General features: G+C 44.4%; 1 protein-coding gene across 1 annotated transcript in view; it reads left to right on the top strand.

Moving 5' to 3' along the window:
* Positions 1 to 20900, top strand: part of FRMD5 (FERM domain containing 5) — a 155005-nt gene extending 134105 nt beyond the window's left edge. The window contains exons 13-14 of the mRNA XM_073618251.1: positions 1860 to 1966; positions 20314 to 20900. Of these exons, the coding sequence (XP_073474352.1) occupies positions 1860 to 1966; positions 20314 to 20864 (658 nt within the window). The 3' untranslated portion in view covers positions 20865 to 20900. The remainder of the gene's footprint in view (positions 1 to 1859; positions 1967 to 20313) is intronic.
* Positions 20901 to 21364: the final 464 nt, after the last annotated feature.

Genomic DNA, 21364 nt, shown 5'->3' with positions numbered 1-21364 from the left:
TAGCGTGGTCAGATTATGTGCCTCCATCATCCTGCTCTCTCCTCAGCGTCTCTCTACATCTCCTCCCTCTCTCCCTGTCATTTGCATAGTCTGTGTCTGAGAACCCAATCTCCTCCCCACTACCCCTCCCCTCTCCCCCCTCCTCCCCTTTCCTCCTACCCACCCCTATCCTCTCCTCCTCCCCACCACCCTTCCCCTCTCCCCCCTCTTCTCCCCCCTCCACTCTCCTCTCCTCTACTGATCTACTGATCCTTCCATTGCTCCTTACTTCTATCTATCAACCAATCCTTCCATTGATATAGACAAAAACTCACCCAAGCTATACCGCATAATTGAAGAGTAATGAGCTGAATATTGGTGCTCAGGCTTGTTATGTCCCATGAACATCAAAATAGCAAAAAAATGCCGGCAAAACACGATTGCTTCTTCTAATAAATGTTTATTGGGCACTAACAGCAGTGCTACATCTGAAAAGCTAACGCGTTTCGGACGGCGTCTTCATCATTACGCTAATCCTTCCATTGATCCTTCCTTCCATCGGCCATTCCTTCATGCCACACTAAGCCCAATGGGAGAATAATGTGTATGATCTGACCTCCAGGTATGATGTGTATTGTACAGTTCTATTGGTCCAGCTTGGCACAATGTAAGTCTGTATATCTCATACCTGAGGGGGGCGCCGGGGAAGCTGATAATCACTGTAGTAGTCGGTGCTACTACAGTGATCACCATCATCTTCCGGGTCATATGGCAAGCATCTGCCCTTCTGCATACTGGCCACAGGGGGTTGCTCACTCCACAACTCCGCCATTCACAGAACGCCTTGTATTTTTATTTCAATGAATACAAGGTGTTCTCTGATTGGATGAGGTGGAGATTGGGATATCACTGCCCCTCCCCTCCACCTTATCCAATCAGAGAACGCTTTGTATTCACTGAAAAAAAATAAAATAAATAAAGACCCGTGGTCAGTGTCCAGAGCGGAAGCCGTTCGCATAGAACCCAGAAGATTACGTCTCTTTGTACTGATCATACCTGGAGTTCAGACATGGAATATGAACAAAGCACATCCCTCTATAGCTGTTGCAGAACTACAAGTCCCATGAGGCATAGCAAGACTCTGACAGCCACAAGCATAACACCAAGAGGCAGAGGCATGATGGGACTTGTAGTTTTGCAACAGCTGGAGGTCCGCTAATTGCATATCCCTGTTCTATAGTGTGTACTTGTCTCAGTCCAGAGCACGAAGTGTCATTTCTGTCTGCTGCCTCCTTCCTCTGCTACCTGCATGAGTCACTTCTGACAAGTTTTCCTGACACCAAGCGATAAAAAGGTGACAGGAGAGGGAGCTCCAGCACACAGCCTGTGATTGACAGCCTCAGCTCCGTTCCTATGTGCTGCGTGAAAAAAAGGGGGGGGGGGGGGGTGTGGGTGTCTCTTCCCTCCAATCAGCTCTCACTGAGCTCTGCAGAGTGTAACTACAGCTCCCCTCCCCCTGCTTTCTGAAAGCTCAGACATGCTGTATAAATTCTGCACTAAATGGCTGTAGAGAAGAGAGGACCAAAGATAAACAGGTACAACTTGTGTAGCAGGATCTGTTATATGTCTGTGCCTCGCCTGAGGCCTGTCACTACACGAGGTATATGGAGGGTTTACAACTACTGAGAAAAGTGTAGGAAATGGCATCGCCGATACATCTTTCAGTTAGAAAATTGCAGTAAGTGAGAACTGTCTGTGTTGCACATTAGGATTTGAATCTTCCTGATGGCGGAAAGTCCACTACTAGTTTAGTATTGATGGTTGTGTATTGGGTTCCGGTGCGCTAACCTAATGTATATATATATGTGTGTGTGTCACAGGGCGGGGATGGTACCAAGTCGCAGTTGTCCCTCGATCAGCCATGGACTTCGGTTGAGTAGCGTTCCGCGGACCCGCAGGAGAGCCGTACACATATCCATCATGGAAGGTATGCAGGGCGCTCTATAGTTCAATTCTTATCAATAATTGATGCTGTTTTTGCATTTTTTTCCCCTTTCTCTTAAAGCAGAGACCCTGGAGATAAAAATAGTGGCAGTTGCAATTTTTTTTTTTGTCACATGATATTTGCATGCATGTTTATCAAACACCTATTTTTAGTAAAAAAAAAAAAAAAAAATACAATAAAGTTAATTTTATTGCACACAAACACAATGTATTACCAATTTTTTTTTTTTTAGTAAAGTATAAAAGATAAGATTGTGCCGTCAAAATAGATACCAAACATGTAAAGCCCTAAAATTGCGCACACCTGCGAAGCAGCAACACACTTCGGGATTTAGAATTGTCCATAGACAACGCTTTAAAAGTCTTTACAGGTCATAACTTCAGAGTTAGCTGCGAGCGATGGCGCCAGAATTATTGCTCTCATTCTGGTGTACACAGTCATATGTAACATGGGTGGCACAATCGTGGTTTTCATACGTAGCCACACCCTGATCATACGTTTACATACTCCATGTATGTGTATATACATGGGGAACGAGCGGCTTTAAATATTTTTTTTTGGTGTTTCTTTTTTGCTTTCATTTTTTAACCACTTGTCTACTGGGGAAATACAGTCAGGTCCATAAATATTGGGACATCGACACAATTCTAATCTTTTTGGCTCTATACACCACCACAATGGATTTGAAATGAAATGAACAAGATGTGCTTTAACTGCAGACTTTCAGCTTTAATTTGAGGGTATTTACATCCAAATCAGGTGAACGGTGTAGGAATTACAACAGTTTGTATATGTGCCTCCCACTTTTTAAGGCACCAAAAGTAATGGGACAATTGGCTGCTCAGCTGTTCCATGGCCAGGTGTGTGTTATTCCCTCATTATCCCATTTACAAGGAGCAGATAAAAGGTCCAGAGTTCATTTCAAGTGTGCTATTTGCATTTGGAATCTGTTGCTGTCAACTCTCAATATGAGATCCAAAGAGCTGTCACTATCAGTGAAGCAAGCCATCGTTAGGCTGAAAAAAACAAAACAAACCCATCAGAGAGATAGCACAAACATTAGGTGTGGCCAAATCAACTGTTTGGAACATCCTTAAAAAGAAAGAACGCACCGGTGAGCTCAGCATCACCAAAAGACCCGGAAGGCCACGGAAAACAACTGTGGTGGATGACCGAAGAATTCTTTCCCTGGTGAAGAAAACACCGTTCACAACAGTTGGCCAGATGAAGAACACTCTCCAGGAGGTCGGTGTATGTGTGTCAAAGCCAACAATCAAGAGAAGACTTCACCAGAGTGAATACAGAGGGTTCACCACAAGATGTAAACCATTGGTGAGCCTCAAAAACAGGAAGGCCAGATTAGAGTTTGACAAACAACATCTAAAAAAGCCTTCACAGTTCTGGAACAACATCCTATGGACAGATGAGACCGAGATCAACTTGTACCAGAGTGATGGGAAGAGAAGAGTATGGAGAAGGAAAGGAACTGCTCATGATCCAAAGCATACCACCTCATCAGTGAAGCATGGTGGTGGTAGTGTCATGGCGTGGGCATGTATGGCTGCCAATGGAACTGGTTCTCTTGTATTTATTGATGATGTGACTGCTGACAAAAGCAGCAGGATGAATTCTGAAGTGTTTCGGACAATATTATCTGCTCATATTCAGCAAAATGCTTCACAACTCATTGGACGGCGCTTCACAGTGCAGATGGACAATGACCCGAAGCATACTGTGAAAGCAACCAAAGAGTTTTTTAAGGGAAAGAAGTGGAATGTTATGCAATGGCCAAGTCAATCACCTGACCTGAATCCGATTGAACATGCATTTCACTTGCTGAAGAAAAAACTGAAGGGAAAATGCCCCAAGAACAAGCAGGAATTGAAGACAGTTGCAGTAGAGGCCTGGCAGAGCATCACCAGGGATGAAACCCAGCGTCTGGTGATATCTATGGGTTCCAGACTTCAGACTGTAATTGACTGCAAAGGATTTGCAACCAAGTATTAAAAAGTGAAAGTTTGATGGATGATTGTTAATCTGTCCCATTACTTTTGGTCCCTTAAAAAGTGGGAGGCACATATACAAACTGTTGTAATTCCTACACCGTTCACCTGATTTGGATGTAAATCCCCTCAAATTAAAGCTGAACGTCTGCAGTTAAAGCACATCTTGTTCGTTTCATTTCAAATTCATTGTGGTGGTGTATAGAGCCAAAAAGATTAGAATTGTGTCGATGTCCCAATATTTATGGACCTGACTGTATTTTCATTTTTGTGCACACGTGTTAAAATCTGCATTTTTTGCTAGAAATAACTGTACCCCCTCTCTCCACCTCCCCCCCCCCAAAGAAAAAGTACCCCTGCAGAATAAAATGGTGGTTGTTGCAATTTTTTATGCCGTTCGATATTTGCAGTTATTTATCAAATGCATATTTTCTGGTACAATGTTTTTATTGATATGCAAAAGAAAACCATACAGATTATCAGGTGGCCAGATTATTGGGAGGGGCTAGGGAGGACCCAGCGCCCATGATACACATTGGTACCAATGACCAAGTGAGAGGAAGGTGGAGAGTCCTAAAAAAACGATTTTAGGGACTTAGGGAATAGACTTAGGAAAAGGGACCTCCAGGGTAGTTTTCTCTGAAATACCACCTGTACCTCGAGCCACACCAGAGAGACAGCAGGAGCTCGGGGAACTGAATAAGTGGCTGGGGAACTGCTACAGGAAAAGAACTGGGCTGACTTCTCAGGCGGTTACCGGCTCTTTATAGGGTTGCCACCTGTCCGGGATTCACCTGGACAGTTCGGGTTTTAGGTCCTGTGTCCACCTGAAACCCGGACACATCAGTGGCAGCCCTGCAGCACCAGCCCTCCTATCCCCCTCTCCCCTCCTATCGGCTTCCATTGTTTTTAATTATTTTGGTGGGGTGGGGTGCGGTGCTTCAACTGGGGTGCAGACTGGCCTGGGGGGGGGATTATACTGGGGGACAGATGGACCTGGGGGGTATGTACTGGTGGACAGACTGACCTGGGGGGGGGGCTGTACTGGGGGACAGACTGGCCTGGGGGAGATTATACTGGGGGACAGATGGACCTGGAGGGTATGTACTGGTGGACAGACTGACCTGGGGGGAGGGCTGTACTGGGGGACAGACTGGCCTGGGGGGGATTATACTGGGGGACAGATGGACCTGGAGGGTATGTACTGGTGGACAGACTGACCTGGGGGGGCTGTACTGGGGGACAGACTGGCCTGGGGGGGGATTATACTGGGGGACAGATGGACCTGGAGGGTATGTACTGGTGGACAGACTGACCTGGGGGGGGGGGGGCTGTACTGGGGGACAGACTGGCCTGGGGGGGGGGGGGGTTATACTGGGGCACAGATGGACCTGGAGGGTATGTACTGGCAGACAGACTGACCTGGGGGGGGCTGTACTGGGGGACAGACTGGCCTGGGGGGGGTTATACTGGGGGACAGATGGACCTGGAGGGTATGTACTGGTGGACAGACTGACCTGGGGGGGGGGGGGGGGCTGTACTGGGGGACAGACTGGCCTGGGGGGGGGGTTATACTGGGGGACAGATGGACCTGGAGGGTATGTACTGGTGGACAGACTGACCTGGGGGGGCTGTACTGGGGGACAGACTGACCTTGTTTGATTTACCTACGTTCCTTAAACTTCTCCCATTATTAACACAATTTGGCCACACCCACTGCTCCTCACGGGATGCTACATGGGCTGCAATACTGCTCTTCTTGGGGCACCCAAAGGTGCTCCAGGTCTTTTACAATCCTATAGTGTTAAATGCAAAAAAAATTAAATAAATTGCTCTTAAAGTGTTCGGGTTTGGCTTGATGAAAAGTTGGCAACCCTAGCTCTTTAGTAAGGATGGGCTGCACTTTAATGGGGATGGTACAGCTCTATTGGGAAGTAAGATGGCCACAAAGTTGGAGGGGCTTTTAAACTAGGTGTTGGGGGGAGGGATCAGTGAAAGCGATAGCCGACAGGGAGCCGGTGACTGAGGGTGATAGGAGAGTCAGCAGTAGTAATAGCAGTGAAAATACACCCATAACAACCAATCCCGGGGGAAGGGAGAGGGCAATTCAAATTCAAAAACAACGGCAGGAGACACAAAGGGGGAAAACATTATACACTCGTACAACAAAAAGAGGCGTATACACAAATGCTACTGTGTTTCCCCGAAAATAAGCCCCGGTCTTATATTAATTTTGGCAACCAAAAACACAGTAGGGCTTATTTTCGGGGTAGGGCTTGCTATTCAATGTGCTGTCTTCTCTACCCCTCTCCCTCCCTGCCTGGCAGGAATCCCCAGTGTGAAGTAAAAGTGGTTGTGGGCTGCTAGAGTCCTCTCTATTCCAGTAGTATATGGTGGGAAAGGTGTGTGTTTCTGTAATCTGTTGTGTCAGGTGCCTTATAACGCCGCTCTGGGCTTCCATATCCCGCCTGAGCGCTCTTCCGCGATCCGAGCATTGCAGAGGGAGGGGGATCGAGATCCCTCCGCTGACAGGCAGGAGAAGAGGAGGAGACAACCACATCAAACTAGGGCTTATTTTTGGGGTAGGGCTTATATTGCAGCCATCCTATGAACTCACGCTAGGTCTTATTCTTGGGGGTAGGGCTTATATTGCAGCCATCCTAGAAGTTCACGCTAGGTCTTATTTTCAGGGTAGGGCTTATATTGCAGCCATCCTAGAAGCTCACGCTAGGTCTTATTTTCGGTGGTAGGGCTTATATTGTAGCCCTCCTGGAAAATCAAGGTAGGTCTTATTTTCAGGGTAGGTCTTACTTTCGGGGGAAACACGGTAGGAGCCTAGCTAACAAAATAGTGGATCTGGAGCTGCTATTACACGAGGAGGACTTAGACTTTGTGGGAATAACTGAAACTTGGTTTGACAAATCACGCAATTGGCGGGTCAATATACAGGGGTATACCTTATATCGAAAGGACGGGGAAGGTAGACGAGGGGGAGGGGTGTGTTTATGTATCAAAAGTGATGTAAGGGTGGTAGAGAAGAGCGACATTATGTATGGGACCAGGGGGGAGGTGGAATCAGTATGGGTAGAACTTCAAAGAGAGGAGGTGAGTGGGAAATGAATAGTGGGGGTATGCTATAGACCACCCAACATGAAGGGGGAGGAGGAGCTGGAATCACTATCTCAGAAATGGCAGGGAAAGGTAATCATAATGGGGGACTTCAATGATCCCGAGGGAACAACTCACCCACTAAAAGCCCGTCATTTCATGAATGTTTTACAGGACAACTTCATGTCCCAAATGGTGGATTTAGAACTAGAAAGAATGCCCTGTTAGATCTATTAACCACGAACGATCCAAGTCTGATCTCAGGTGCGGAGATACGGGACAGCTTGGGATCCAGCGATCATAGGACGATCGCGTTTACCATAAATCACAGGAAAGGGAGGCATAAGTGTGGCACAAAAAACATACTAAAATTTCAATGAGCCAATTTTCCTGAGCTACGGTCATTTCTTCATGACATTAATTGGGACCAAATTCTGGAGTCAATGAACACAGAGGAGAAATGGGAATGCTTTAGGGACATATATTAGAAAAAGGTATCAAGCAGTGCATTCCATTGCGCAATTAATATAAGTAAAGCGAAAATCAGACCTGGGTGGTCAAACCGTAATGTGAGTAGCCTCATCAAGGAGAAAAGAATGGCCTTTAACCACTTCAATACCGGGCATTTTCACCCCCTTCCTGCCCAGGCCAATTTTCAGCTTTCAGCGCTGTCGCACTTTGAATGACAATTGCGCGGTCATACAACACTGTACCCATATGACATTTTTTTCCCACAAATAGAGCTTTCTTTTGGTGGTATTTGATCACCTCTGCGTTTTTTATGTTTTGCGCTATAAACAAAAAAAGAGCAACAATTTTGAAAAAAACACAATATTTTTACTTTTTGCTATAATAAATATCCCAATTTTTTTGAAAAAATAAACATATTTTTCCTCAGTTTAGGCCGATATTTATTCTTCCACATATTTTTGGTAAAAAAAAAAAAAAATCACAATAAGCGCATATTGATTGGCTTGCGCAAAAGTTATAGCGTCTACAAAATAGGAGATAGATTTATGACATTTTTATTTATTTATTTTTATTGGTAGTGACCTGCGATTTTTGTCAGGACTGCGATATTGAACAGATTGGACGTTTTTGACACTTTTTTTGGGACCATTCACATTTATACAGCGAACAATGCTGTAAAAATGCACTGATTACTGTATAAATGTCACTGGCAGGGAAGGGGTTAACACTAGGGGGCGAGGGGTAAATGTGTTACTTAGGGAGTGATTCTAACTGTGGGAGGAGGGGACTGACTGGGGGAAGTGACCGCTCCGTGTTCCTCTCCCCTGACAGGACGTGGATCTGTGTGTTTACACACACAGATCCACGGCCCTGTTCTGTGACCGGCAATCGCGGGTGCCCGGCGGACATCGCGACCGCGAGGGATGCACATCGGCTCCGGAGTGACGCCACACGGGCGCCCCTTGGTGCCCGGGAAGCCGAGGACGTCATATGGCGGTGGCCCAGGATGAGAGAGCCACCTTGCGGCCGTCATTTGACTATACGCGGGATGGGAAGAGGTTAAAAAATATAAAGGGAATGGGTCACCATCAGCATTCCTGCACTACAAGGAATGCAATAAGAAATGTAAAATCGCAATCAAGGCGGCTAAAAAAGATTACGACAGACACATCGGAAGAAAGTAAAAATAACCCAAATTTAAAAAATATATATATTAACAGTAAAAAGACAAAATTGGAGCACATTGCACACCTAAAAGATGAGGATGGAAGGATGTGCTGCGGGGATGTGCTTGATTTTGTTTCCCTGCAAAGCGCATCCCTTAGTAAAGGCACCACATATTAAATACAAAAACACTGCTTAGGCACACAGTTAACCCCTTGGTCGCTCTAGATGCTTTAACCCCTTCCCAGCCAGTGACAGTGCATATTCTTAGCACTGATCGCTATATAGGCCTCATGCACACTGGATGGTAAAATAACGTTATAAAAACGCCAGTAGCTTTGCAGTGAGTTTTTCGATGTTTTGCAATAGCGTTTATTATATTTTAGCGTTTTTTTTTTTTTTTTTAGCTGCGTTTTTGAGCGTTTATCTGCGTTTATCAGCGTTTTTTTGATGTTAGAGCGTTTTTACAGCTGAAAAACTCCTCTCAGAACTCACTAGTTTTGGGGGTTTTCTTTAAAGCCAAAAAACGCCCCCGACAAAAACTGCTGATAACAGCCTATGTGTGCGCATGGACACAATAGGATAACATGGTGGGGGGTTTATTGACTGTAGAAAAAAACGTATGAAGCCAAAAACAGCCGCTGTAAAAACGTCCAAAAATGTCCAGTGTGCGTGAGGCCTTAGTGTCACTGCTTCCCACAAAGTGTCAGACTGCCTGCCGCAATATCGCAGTCATTACTAGTATAAAATTTTTTAAAAAAAAAAGAATAAAAATTCCAGTATATATCCCATAATTTGTAGACGCGATAACTTTTGCGCAAACCAATCAGTATACACTTATTGGGATTTGTTTACCAAAAATATGTAGCAGAATACATGATGGCCTAAATTTATGAAGAAATTAGATTTTTCAATGTTTTTCATTGGAGAAGTTTTATAGCAGAAAGTAAAATAATAATGTTATTAATAATAATATAGTAGTAATAATAATAATATTTATATTTATTTTTTATTGACTTTTTTTTGTAAAGACCAGCCTCGTTTTGGATTTTAGGTGTTTACATGTTTAAAACAGGTTTTTTTGCTAGAAAATTACTTAGAACCCCCAAACATTATATATTGTTTTTTTTCTAACACCCTAGAGAATAAAATGGCGGTCATTGCAATACTTTTTTTTGCACCGTATTTGCGCAGCGGTCTTATAAGCGCACTTTTTTTGGAAAAAAATCACTTTTTTGAATAAAAAAATAAGACAACAGTAAAGTTAGCCCAATTTTTTTTTATATTGTGAAAGATAATGTTACGCCAAGTAAATTGATACCCAACATGTCACGCTTCAAAATTGCACCCGCTCGTGGAATAGCGTCAAACTTTTACCCTTAAAAATCTCCATAGGCGACGTTTAAAAAAATTCTACAGGTTGCATGTTTGGAGTTACAGAGGAGGTCTAGGGCTAGAATTATTGCTCTCGCAATACTGGTCGCGGCGATACCTCACATGTGTGGTTTGACCACCGTTTTCATATGCGGGCGCTACTCACGTATGCGTTCGCTTCTGTGCGCGAGCTCATCGGGACAGGGCGCTTTAAATTTTTTTTTTTTTTTTTTTTATTATTTATTTTACTTTATTTTATTTATTTTTTCACTGTTTTAAAAAAAAAAAAAAAATTTGGATCACTTTTATTCCTATTACAAGGAATGTAAACATCCCTTGTAATAGAAAAAAGCATGACAGGTCCTCTTAAATATGAGATCTGGGGTCAAAAAGTCCTCAGATCTCATATTTAGACTAAAATGCAAAAAAAAAAAAAAAAAAAAGTCGTTTAAAAAAATGACACAAAAAAAATTGTGCCTTTAAGAGAAGTGGGTGGAGCCGTCGTAATGACGTCGCTCCGGCCGTCACATGGTATAGAGACGGGTGGGGGCCATCTTGGCCTCACTCGTCTCACTACCTCAGCGGTGACAGGTCCCGATCTCCTCCGCCGTTACCGACGGCTCCGGTAAGCGGCGGAGGGTGCGGGAGAGCGGCGGGAGGGGGGGTGGCACCTCTCCCGCCGCCGATAACGGTGATCTCGCGGCGAACCCGCCGCTGAGACCACCATTATCGTGTACAGAACCGCTCGCTGTAAAGATGGATATCTCGGTTGTGGCAGCAGCTGCTGCCGTTACCGAGATATCCATCTTTAAAAAAATGACGTATATATACAGTGAGCGGTCGTGAAGTGGTTAACCGCTTGCTGACCAGCCGCTGTCATTATACTGTGGCAGGCCGGCACGGCTGTGCAAATCGCCGTAGGTGTACGTCGGCTGCTTTAAGAGACATAGGGGGGGCGCGTGCCCGCGCCGCAACGAAGGAGCCGTTGCACGTGGCCGGAGGCCACGATCGCTCCACAGAGAGCCGAAATGGGGGGGGGGGGGACAACCTGTGTATGTAAACAAACACATCCCCATTCTGACAGGGGAGTAGAGAGAGAGATTTGCTGTTTATAGCGCAAAAAATAAAAACCGCAGAGGTGAACAAATACCACCAAAAGAAAGCTCTATTTGTGGGAAAAAAAGGACGTCAATTTTGTTTGTGTACAACGTCGCACGACCGCGCAATTGTCAGTTAAAGCGACGCAGTGCCGTATCGCAAAAAGTGCTCTGGTCTTTGGCCAGCCAAATGGTCCGGGGGGCTGAAGTGGTTAACACTGAGGAGACCCCAATGACTGCTCAAAGATCCAGGCCTGAGAGTATCGGTTTCAGGTATCGGTGAATTTGCACGAGTACCGATACTTGTGCAAATACTCGGTATCTGCACCAATACCGATACTAGTATCGGTGCAACCCTATCTGCTAACATACAGCATTTATGGGAGAGGCAAGTGACAGCTGGACACCCAGTCCTCAGAGTCGTCATGCTGCCTGAGCTCACTAGTAAATATACGATCGCCTAAAATAGCTGCCGGGAGGCCAAAGCTTCACCTTGTATGTCAGAGAGGAGGGGGAGGGGAGGAGGGGGGGGTGTGAGGACGGGATCAGACAGAAGCAGGGAGGTGCTGGGGATAGAAGGTGTCCAGAACGTGAATAGACAGACAGACGGTGCAGGTGAATCCGCGACAAACGGATTGTGCGAAGGAGATCGCGAGAAGAGATTGAGCGCCGAAGGGAATCCATTGCAGACGTGATCGGTGGAGGAAATACCGAACGTTTTCGGCCAGCATGGTGAAGTGTCTGATCCGCATCAGGACCAAGGTGAACGTTCACCTGCGTATGATCAACCACTGCTACCGCGATGTGAAGATCCGCGTGCTCAGCCTGGGGCCGAGGCTGCTGGGCAGAGCTCTGGGGGCTTTGCCTCTTTTCCCAGCTCTGACCGGAGGGGCCCCCGCTACTACAACTACTACACCCGACCCAACTACTACTACACCCGACACACCCACCTCCGTATTCAGAGAGATCGGAATCGCAGGTGAATACTTACAAGGCCCTCTACGTCTTTGTACTGGGGGGGGGGTTGGTTTACTAAAGGCAGATAAGGTTGTTCACTTTGCAAAGGGAAGTTGCATTCTGAAAAAAGGAATTTCTCCCCAGAATTTGGTGAACGTGGTGAAAGTTTCACTTTGCAAGGAATGCCCAATCACGTGCAAGGAAAAAAAAAAAAAAAAAAAGACAACATTTCTGCTTGCACGTGATTGGATGATGGAAGTCAGCGGGAACTTCACTTCATTCACTAAGTTTTTGGGGCAAATCTGCAAAGTGCAACTTCCCATGCAAAGTGAACCCCCCCCCCTAATGTTTATTAACATTCAGTATTCCGTTGCAGCCAATCAGAATTCTTCTTTCATTGATCTCACTGAAGTTACCAGAATCTGGTTGGTTGCTGTACCTGCATGCAGTTATCTTGTCCAATGAAATGTGTGGAGATGTGCACAATGGAGATATTTGTTTCAGTTCAGATTCATTTGTTAAGTTAATCATTTTGTTTTGTCATATTTTGTATGTTAGAATGATTCATTTTCGGAATTCGTTTCATATATGCGTTATTTTGAAATCTATTCAAATTTCGGAAGACAGCTATATTCGTCCTATTCTAGTCTTTTATTTTCTATTCTATTCCTTTATTTTGAATGATATGCTTTTTTTATTTTATTCTATTATTTTGTATTCTATCCTTTCATTTTCTATTCTATTGTTTTCTACCTTATTCTGTTTTATTCTAATATATTCTATTTTTTTATATTCTTTGCTTTACTATTCTATTCTAATATAGTCTATTCCATTTCTTTATTTTCTAATCTGTTTTATTCTATGCTATCCTTTTATTTTATATTCTATTGTATTTTACGCTTTTCTGTTTTATTCTATTTTATTGTTTTCTACTTTATTCTGTTTTATTCTAATCTATTCTATTTTTTTATTTTCTATGCGTTAATATTCTATTCTAATATAGTCTATTCCATTTCTTTATTTTCTATTCTGTTTTATTCTACGCTATCCTTTTATTTTGTATTCTATTGTATTTTACGCTATTCTGTTTTATTCCATTGTATTGTTTTCTACTTTATTTTGTTTTATTCTAATCTATTCTATTTTTTTTAATATATTCTATGCTTTACTATTTCTATTCTAATATAGTCTATTCCATTTCTTTATTTTCTATTCTGTTTTATTCTACGCTATCCTTTTATTTTATATTCTCTTGTATTTTACGCTATTGTGTTTTATTCTATTGTATTGTTTTCTACTTTATTCTTTTTTATTCTAATATATTTTATTTTTTTATATTCTATTCTAATATAGTCTATTCCATTTCTTTATCTTCTAATCTGTTTTATTCTATGCTATCCTTTTATTTTATATTCTATTGTATTTTATGCTATTCTGTTTTAATCTATTGTATTGTATTCTATTCTTTACTATTCTATTTTATTCTTTTCTATTCTATTCTAGTCTGTTCACCCAAACTGTCCTCTCTGCTCCTCCAAAGACCTCCTGCTTTCTAGCTCCCTTGTCTTCTCCTCCCATGCTCATCTCCAGCCCTTCCCCACAGCCTCTCCCCTCTTCTGGAACTCGCTACCCCAATCTGTCCGGCTATCTCTTTTTCTGCCCACTTTTAGGAGATTCCTGAAATCTCATCTCTACAGGGAGGCACATCCTGCCTTCAGCTAACAACTGAATATTCTATTTCTCCCATCAGTTCATCCCCCACAGTTACTACCTTTTGTTTCACCAGAAGTGAATAAAATAGAATAAAACAGAATAGAAAATAAAGAAATGGAATAGACTATATTAGAATAGTAAAGCATATCATACAAAAAATAGAATAGATTAGAATAAAAACAGAATAAAGTAGAAAACAATAGAATAGAATTGACAATTAAAGGATAGAATACAAAATAATAGAATAAAATAACATATAATTTAAAATAAACCTTATTGTATTGAATTGTATGGTTGCTGTACTGTCTCCCTATATTTTCTAAAGCGCCTCACAAATTATTGGCGCTATATAAATCCTGTATAATAATAATAATTATAATAGTCTATTCTGCTCTATTCCATTTCTTTATTTTATATTCTATTCTGTTTTTTTCTATTCGTTTCTATTATGTTGTATTCTATTCTATAAAGCAGCCTAGATAGGAATCATCACCTTTCTTCACATTTATTCCTTACTGTATACATTGGGGACAGAAAGTATTCAGACCCCCTTAAATTTTTCACTCTTTGTTATATTGCAGCCATTTGCTAAAATCATTTAAGTTCATTTTTTTCCTCATTAATGTACACACAGCACCCCATATTGTACACACAACACCCCATATTTGACACAGAGCACCCCATATTGTACACACAGCCCCCCATATTGTACTCACAGCACCCCATATTGTACACACAGCACCCCATATTTGACACAGAGCACCCCATATTGTACACACAGCAGCCCATATTGTACACACAGCACCCCATATTGTACACACAGCACCCCATATTGTACACACAGCACCCCATATTGTACACACAGCACCCCATATTTGACACAGAGCACCCCATATTGTACACACAGCAGCCCATATTGTACACACAGCACCCCATATTGTACACACAGCACCCCATATTGTACACACAGCACCCCATATTGTACACACAACACCCCATATTTGACACAGAGCACCCCATATTGTACACACAGCACCCCATATTTGACACAGAGCACCCCATATTGTACACACAGCAGCCCATATTGTACACACAGCACCCCATATTGTACACACAGCACCCCATATTGTACACACAGCCCCCCATATTGTACACACAGCACCTCATATTGTACACACAACACCCCATATTGTACACACAGCACCCCATATTATACACACAACACCCCATATTGCACACACAGCACCCCATATTGTACACACAGCACCCCATATTGTACACACAGCTCCCCATATTGTACACACAGCACCCCATATTGTACACACAGCACCTCATATTGTACACACAGCACCCCATATTGTACACACAGCACCCCATATTGTACACACAGCACCCCATATTGTACACACAGCACCTCATATTGTACACACAGCACCTCATATTGTATACACAGCCCCCCATATTGTACACACAGCACCCCATATTGTACACACAGCCCCCCATATTGTACACACAGCACCCCATATTGTACACACAGCCCCCCATATTGTACACACAGCACCCCATATTGTACACACAGCACCTCATATTGTACACACAGCACCCCATATTGTACACACAGCCCCCCATATTGTACACACAGCACCCCATATTGTACACACAGCACCTCATATTGTACACACAACACCCCATATTGTACACACAGCACCCCATATTGTACACACAGCACCCCATATTGTACACACAGCACCCCATATTGTACACACAGCACCCCCATATTGTACACACAGCACCCCATATTGTACACACAGCACCCCATATTGTACACACAGCACCCCATATTGTACACACAGCCCCCCATATTGTACACACAGCACCCCATATTGTACACACAGCCCCCCATATTGTACACACAGCACCCCATATTGTACACACAGCACCTCATATTGTACACACAGCACCCCATATTGTACACACAGCCCCCCATATTGTACTCACAGCACCCCATATTGTACACACAGCACCTCATATTGTACACACAACACCCCATATTGTACACACAGCACCCCATATTGTACACACAGCACCCCATATTGTACACACAGCACCCCATATTGTACACACAGCCCCCCATATTGTACACACAACACCCCATATTGCACACACAGCACCCCATATTGTACACACAGCACCCCATATTGTACACACAGCTCCCCATATTGTACACACAGCTCCCCATATTGTACACACAGCACCCCATATTGTACACACAGCACCTCATATTGTACACACAGCACCCCATATTGTACACACAGCACCCCATATTGTACACACAGCACCCCCATATTGTACACACAGCACCTCATATTGTACACACAGCACCCCATATTGTACACACAGCCCCCCATATTGTACACACAGCACCCCATATTGTACACACAGCACCACATATTGTCAGAAAAACACAGAATTGTTGACATTTTTGCAGATTTATTAAAAAAGAAAAACTGAAATATCACATGGTCCTCAGTATTCAGACCCTTTGCTCAGTATTTGGTAGAAGCCCCTTTTGATGAGTCTTTTTGGGAAAGATACAACAAGTTTTTCACACCTGGATTTGGGGATCCTCTGCCATTCCTCCTTGCAGATCCTCTCCAGTTCTGTCAGGGGGGATGGTAAACATTGGTGGACAGCCATTTTTAGGTCTCTCCAGAGATGCTCAATTGGGTTTAAGTCAGGGCTCTGGCTGGGCCATTCAAGAACAGTCACGGAGTTGTTGTGAAGCCACTCCTTCGTTATTTTAGCTGTGTGCTTAGGGTCATGGTCTTGTTGGAAGGTAAACCTTCCGCCCAGTCTGAGGTCCTGAGCACTCTGGAGAAGGTTTTCATCCAGGATATCCCTGTACTTGGCCGCATTCATCTTTCCCTCGATTGCAACCAGTCGTCCTGTCCCTGCAGCTGAAAAACACCCCCACAGCATGATGCTGCCACCACCATGCTTCACTGTTGGGACTGTATTGGACAGGTGATGAGCAGTGCCTGGTTTTCTCCACACATACCACTTAGAATTAAGGCCAAAAAGTTCTATCTTGGTCTCATCAGACCAGAGAATCTTATTTCTCACCATCTTGGAGTCTTTCGGGTGTTTTTTTAGCGAACTCCATGCGGGCTTTCCTGTGTCTTGTACTGAGGAGAGGCTTCCGTCGGGCCACTCTGCCATAAAGCCCCGACTGGTGGAGGGCTGCAGTGATGGTTGACTTTCTACAACTTTCTCCTATCTCCAGACTGCATCTCTGGAGCTCAGCCACAGTGATCTTTGGGTTCTTTATCTCTCTCACCAAGGCTCTTCTCCTCCGATAGCTCAGTTTGGCCGGACGGCCGGCTCTAGGAAGGATTCTGGTCGTCCCAAACGTCTTCCATTTAAGGATTATGGAGGCCACTGTGCTCTTAGGAACCTTAAGTGCAGCAGAAATGTTTTTGTAACCTTGGCCAGATCTGTGCCTTGCCACAATTCTGTCTCTGAGCTCTTCAGGCAGTTCCTTTGACCTCATGATTCTCATTTGCTCTGACATGCACTGTGAGCTGTAAGGTCTTATATAGACAGGTGTGCGGCTTTCCTAATCAAGTCCAATCAGTATAATCAAACACAGCTGGACTCAAATGAAGGTGCAGAACCATCTCAAGGATGATCAGAAGTAATGGACAGCACCTGAGTTATATATATGAGTGTCACAGCAAAGGGTCTGAATACTTAGGACCATGTGATATTTCAGTTTTTCTTTTTTTAAAAATCTGCAAAAATGTCAACAATTCTGTGTTTTTCTGTCAATATGGGGGGCTGTGTGTACAATATGAGGTGTTGTGTTTACAATATGGGGTGCTGTGTGTACAATATGGGGTGCTGTGTGTACAATATGGGGTGCTGTGTGTACAATATGGGGTGCTGTGTGTACAATATGAGGTGCTGTGTGTACAATATGAGGTGCTGTGTGTACAATATGGGGGGCTGTGTTTACAATATGAGGTGCTGTGTTTACAATATGGGGGGCTGTGTGTACAATATGAGGTGCTGTGTTTACAATATGGGGGGCTGTGTGTACAATATGAGGTGCTGTGTTTACAATATGGGGTGCTGTGTGTACAATATGGGGGGCTGTGTTTACAATATGAGGTGCTGTGTTTACAATATGAGGTGCTGTGTGTACAATATGAGGTGCTGTGTTTACAATATGGGGTGCTGTGTGTACAATATGGGGTGCTGTGTGTACAATATGGGGGGCTGTGTGTACAATATGAGGTGCTGTGTGTACAATATGGAGTGCTGTGTGTACAATATGGGGTGCTGTGTGTACAATATGGGGGGCTGTGTGTACAATATGAGGTGCTGTGTTTACAATATGGGGGGCTGTGTGTACAATATGAGGTGCTGTGTGTACAATATGGGGGGCTGTGTGTACAATATGGGGTGCTGTGTGTACAATATGGGGAGCTGTGTGTACAATATGGGGTGCTGTGTGTACAATATGGGGAGCTGTGTGTACAATATGAGGTGCTGTGTTTACAATATGGGGAGCTGTGTGTACAATATGAGGTGCTGTGTTTACAATATGGGGTGCTGTGTGTACAATATGAGGTGCTGTGTTTACAATATGGGGGGCTGTGTGTACAATATGAGGTGCTGTGTGTACAATATGAGGTGCTGTGTGTACAATATGAGGTGCTGTGTTTACAATATGGGGGGCTGTGTGTACAATATGGGGAGCTGTGTGTACAATATGGGGGGCTGTGTGTACAATATGGGGTGCTGTGTGTACAATATGGGGGGCTGTGTGTACAATATGGGGTGCTGTGTGTACATTATGAGGTGATGTGTGTACAATATGAGGTGCTGTGTTTACAATATGGGGGGCTGTGTGTACAATATGAGGTGCTGTGTGTACAATATGAGGTGCTGTGTTTACAATATGGGGGGCTGTGTGTACAATATGAGGTGCTGTGTTTACAATATGGGGGGCTGTGTGTACAATATGAGGTGCTGTGTTTACAATATGGGGTGCTGTGTGTACAATATGGAGTGCTGTGTGTACAATATGGGGTGCTGTGTGTACAATATGAGGTGCTGTGTGTACAATATGAGGTGCTGTGTTTACAATATGGGGTGCTGTGTGTACAATATGGGGTGCTGTGTGTACAATATGAGGTGATGTGTGTACAATATGGGGTGCTGTGTGTACAATATGGGGAGCTGTGTGTACAATATGGGGTGCTGTGTGTACAATATGGGGGGCTGTGTGTACAATATGGGGGGCTGTGTGTACAATATGGGGTGCTGTGTGTACAATATGGGGGGCTGTGTGTACAATATGGGGTGCTGTGTGTACAATATGAGGTGATGTGTGTACAATATGAGGTGATGTGTGTACAATATGGGGTGCTGTGTGTACAATATGGGGAGCTGTGTGTACAATATGGGGGGCTGTGTGTACAATATGGGGTGCTGTGTGTACAATATGGGGGGCTGTGTGTACAATATGGGGTGCTGTGTGTACATTATGAGGTGATGTGTGTACAATATGAGGTGCTGTGTTTACAATATGGGGGGCTGTGTGTACAATATGAGGTGCTGTGTGTACAATATGAGGTGCTGTGTTTACAATATGGGGGGCTGTGTGTACAATATGAGGTGCTGTGTGTACAATATGAGGTGCTGTGTGTACAATATGGGGTGCTGTGTGTACAATATGGGGGGCTGTGTGTACAATATGGGGGGCTGTGTGTACAATATGAGGTGCTGTGTTTACAATATGGGGTGCTGTGTGTACAATATGGGGTGCTGTGTGTACAATATGGGGTGATGTGTGTACAATATGAGGGGCTGTGTGTACAATATGGAGTGCTGTGTGTACAATATGGGGTGCTTTGTGTACAATATGGGGGGCTATGTGTACAATATGGGGGGCTGTGTGTACAATATGGGGTGCTGTGTGTACAATATGGGGGGCTGTGTGTACAATATGGGATGCTGTGTGTACAATATGAGGTGCTGTGTGTACAATATGGGGTGCTGTGTGTACAATATGGGGGGCTGTGTGTACAATATGGGGGGCTGTGTGTACAATATGGGGTGCTGTGTGTACATTAATGAGGAAAAAAATGAACTTAAATGATTTTAGCAAATGGCTACAATATAACAAAGAGTGAAAAATTTAAGGGGGTCTGAATACTTTCCGTATTTCAAATTCATATTCTAATTCGAATGATTTGTTTCATTATAATTTATTTTGGATTGTTTAGTATTGTGAAAATTAGGATACATTTGTTTAACGAAAATTTTGTCCGAAATTTTGATTTGTAACGAGACGAATTGCACATGTCTAGAAATCTGTCTGTGTTTGCTTGTCCATTTTAAACCCCCCTCTCCTCTCCTGTCCCCTCCCCCCCAGGTCTGGAGTCTCTCCGTGACAGCGCCCACTCCACCCCGGTGCGTTTTTCGGACCACGTTGACATTTTGACTCCCCGAGGATCCCGCGAGATGGTGTTCAGCGACGAGGAGTACACTCCATGCCGCAGCATCCTCCCAACCCCCGTGTGCGAGTCCAACCTGGACTTATCCATCGGCCAGCAGGTGAACGGAACCACGTGTGCCACCAAGGATGAGGAGAGCGAGCTGGCCGCCGCTCCCGCTATTCCCGACACGGAGAGCCCCCCGCCAGCGCTGCCGGGGCCGGAGGGATCCGTTCCGAGGGAACCCGAGCCAGAGCAGGAAAATACGTTTCTCCAGAGCGTCCTCCGGCTGCTGGCGGTCACGCTGTGCCTCCTGCTGGCATTGCTTCTGCTGCTGGTGGTCTTGGCCGAGTCCGACCTGGAGTTGGCCTTTCTGAGGGACATCCGGCTCACCCCCGAATTCCAGCAGTTCCATTATCAGTACTTCTGTCCCCTGCGACGGTGGGTGTCCTGCAAACTACACCCCATCACCCGCCTCATCGACTCCTGATCTCATAGAGATTGCACACAGTGACCCTAAAAAGTGTACGTGAGGAGTGATGTCTTCCAGTGTCCTTCCTTTCTCACACTTGTCTTGTCTTGACCCTTCCCGGTTCAAAGGTCAGCCCTTTGCTGAGGGTTCTGTGGGGGTGTGCATGGGTGTATGAGGGTGTGATAGAGGTGCAGGGTGCCTCTGATACATTGCATGGGCGGGGGGGGGGGGGGGGTCAGATCTGCTTTGTAGTTCCTTCTGTATCGCCCATCAAGTCCTACCAGCCTGCTCAGCTCCAGGAAACACGCAAGCCATTGTTCTTCTTCAGGTTCCTACACACCTGGCTAGAAGGTGCCTGTAGGTGGCAGCACTGATCGAACGTTAACCAGTGTATGCATGGCGGGCCTGAAGTTTAGAGGGAATATTCATGTTTATAAAATGCACCTAGGGTTAAATGTGATCTGTTTATACCCACTCCCTATACGTAGGGGAAGTTGCACTTTTTGCAAGGGAATTTT

This window comes from Aquarana catesbeiana, linkage group LG03 (genome assembly GCF_042186555.1).
Source record: "Aquarana catesbeiana isolate 2022-GZ linkage group LG03, ASM4218655v1, whole genome shotgun sequence".
NCBI lineage: Eukaryota > Metazoa > Chordata > Amphibia > Anura > Ranidae > Aquarana > Aquarana catesbeiana.
This window is presented reverse-complemented; position numbering and strand designations above follow the sequence as displayed.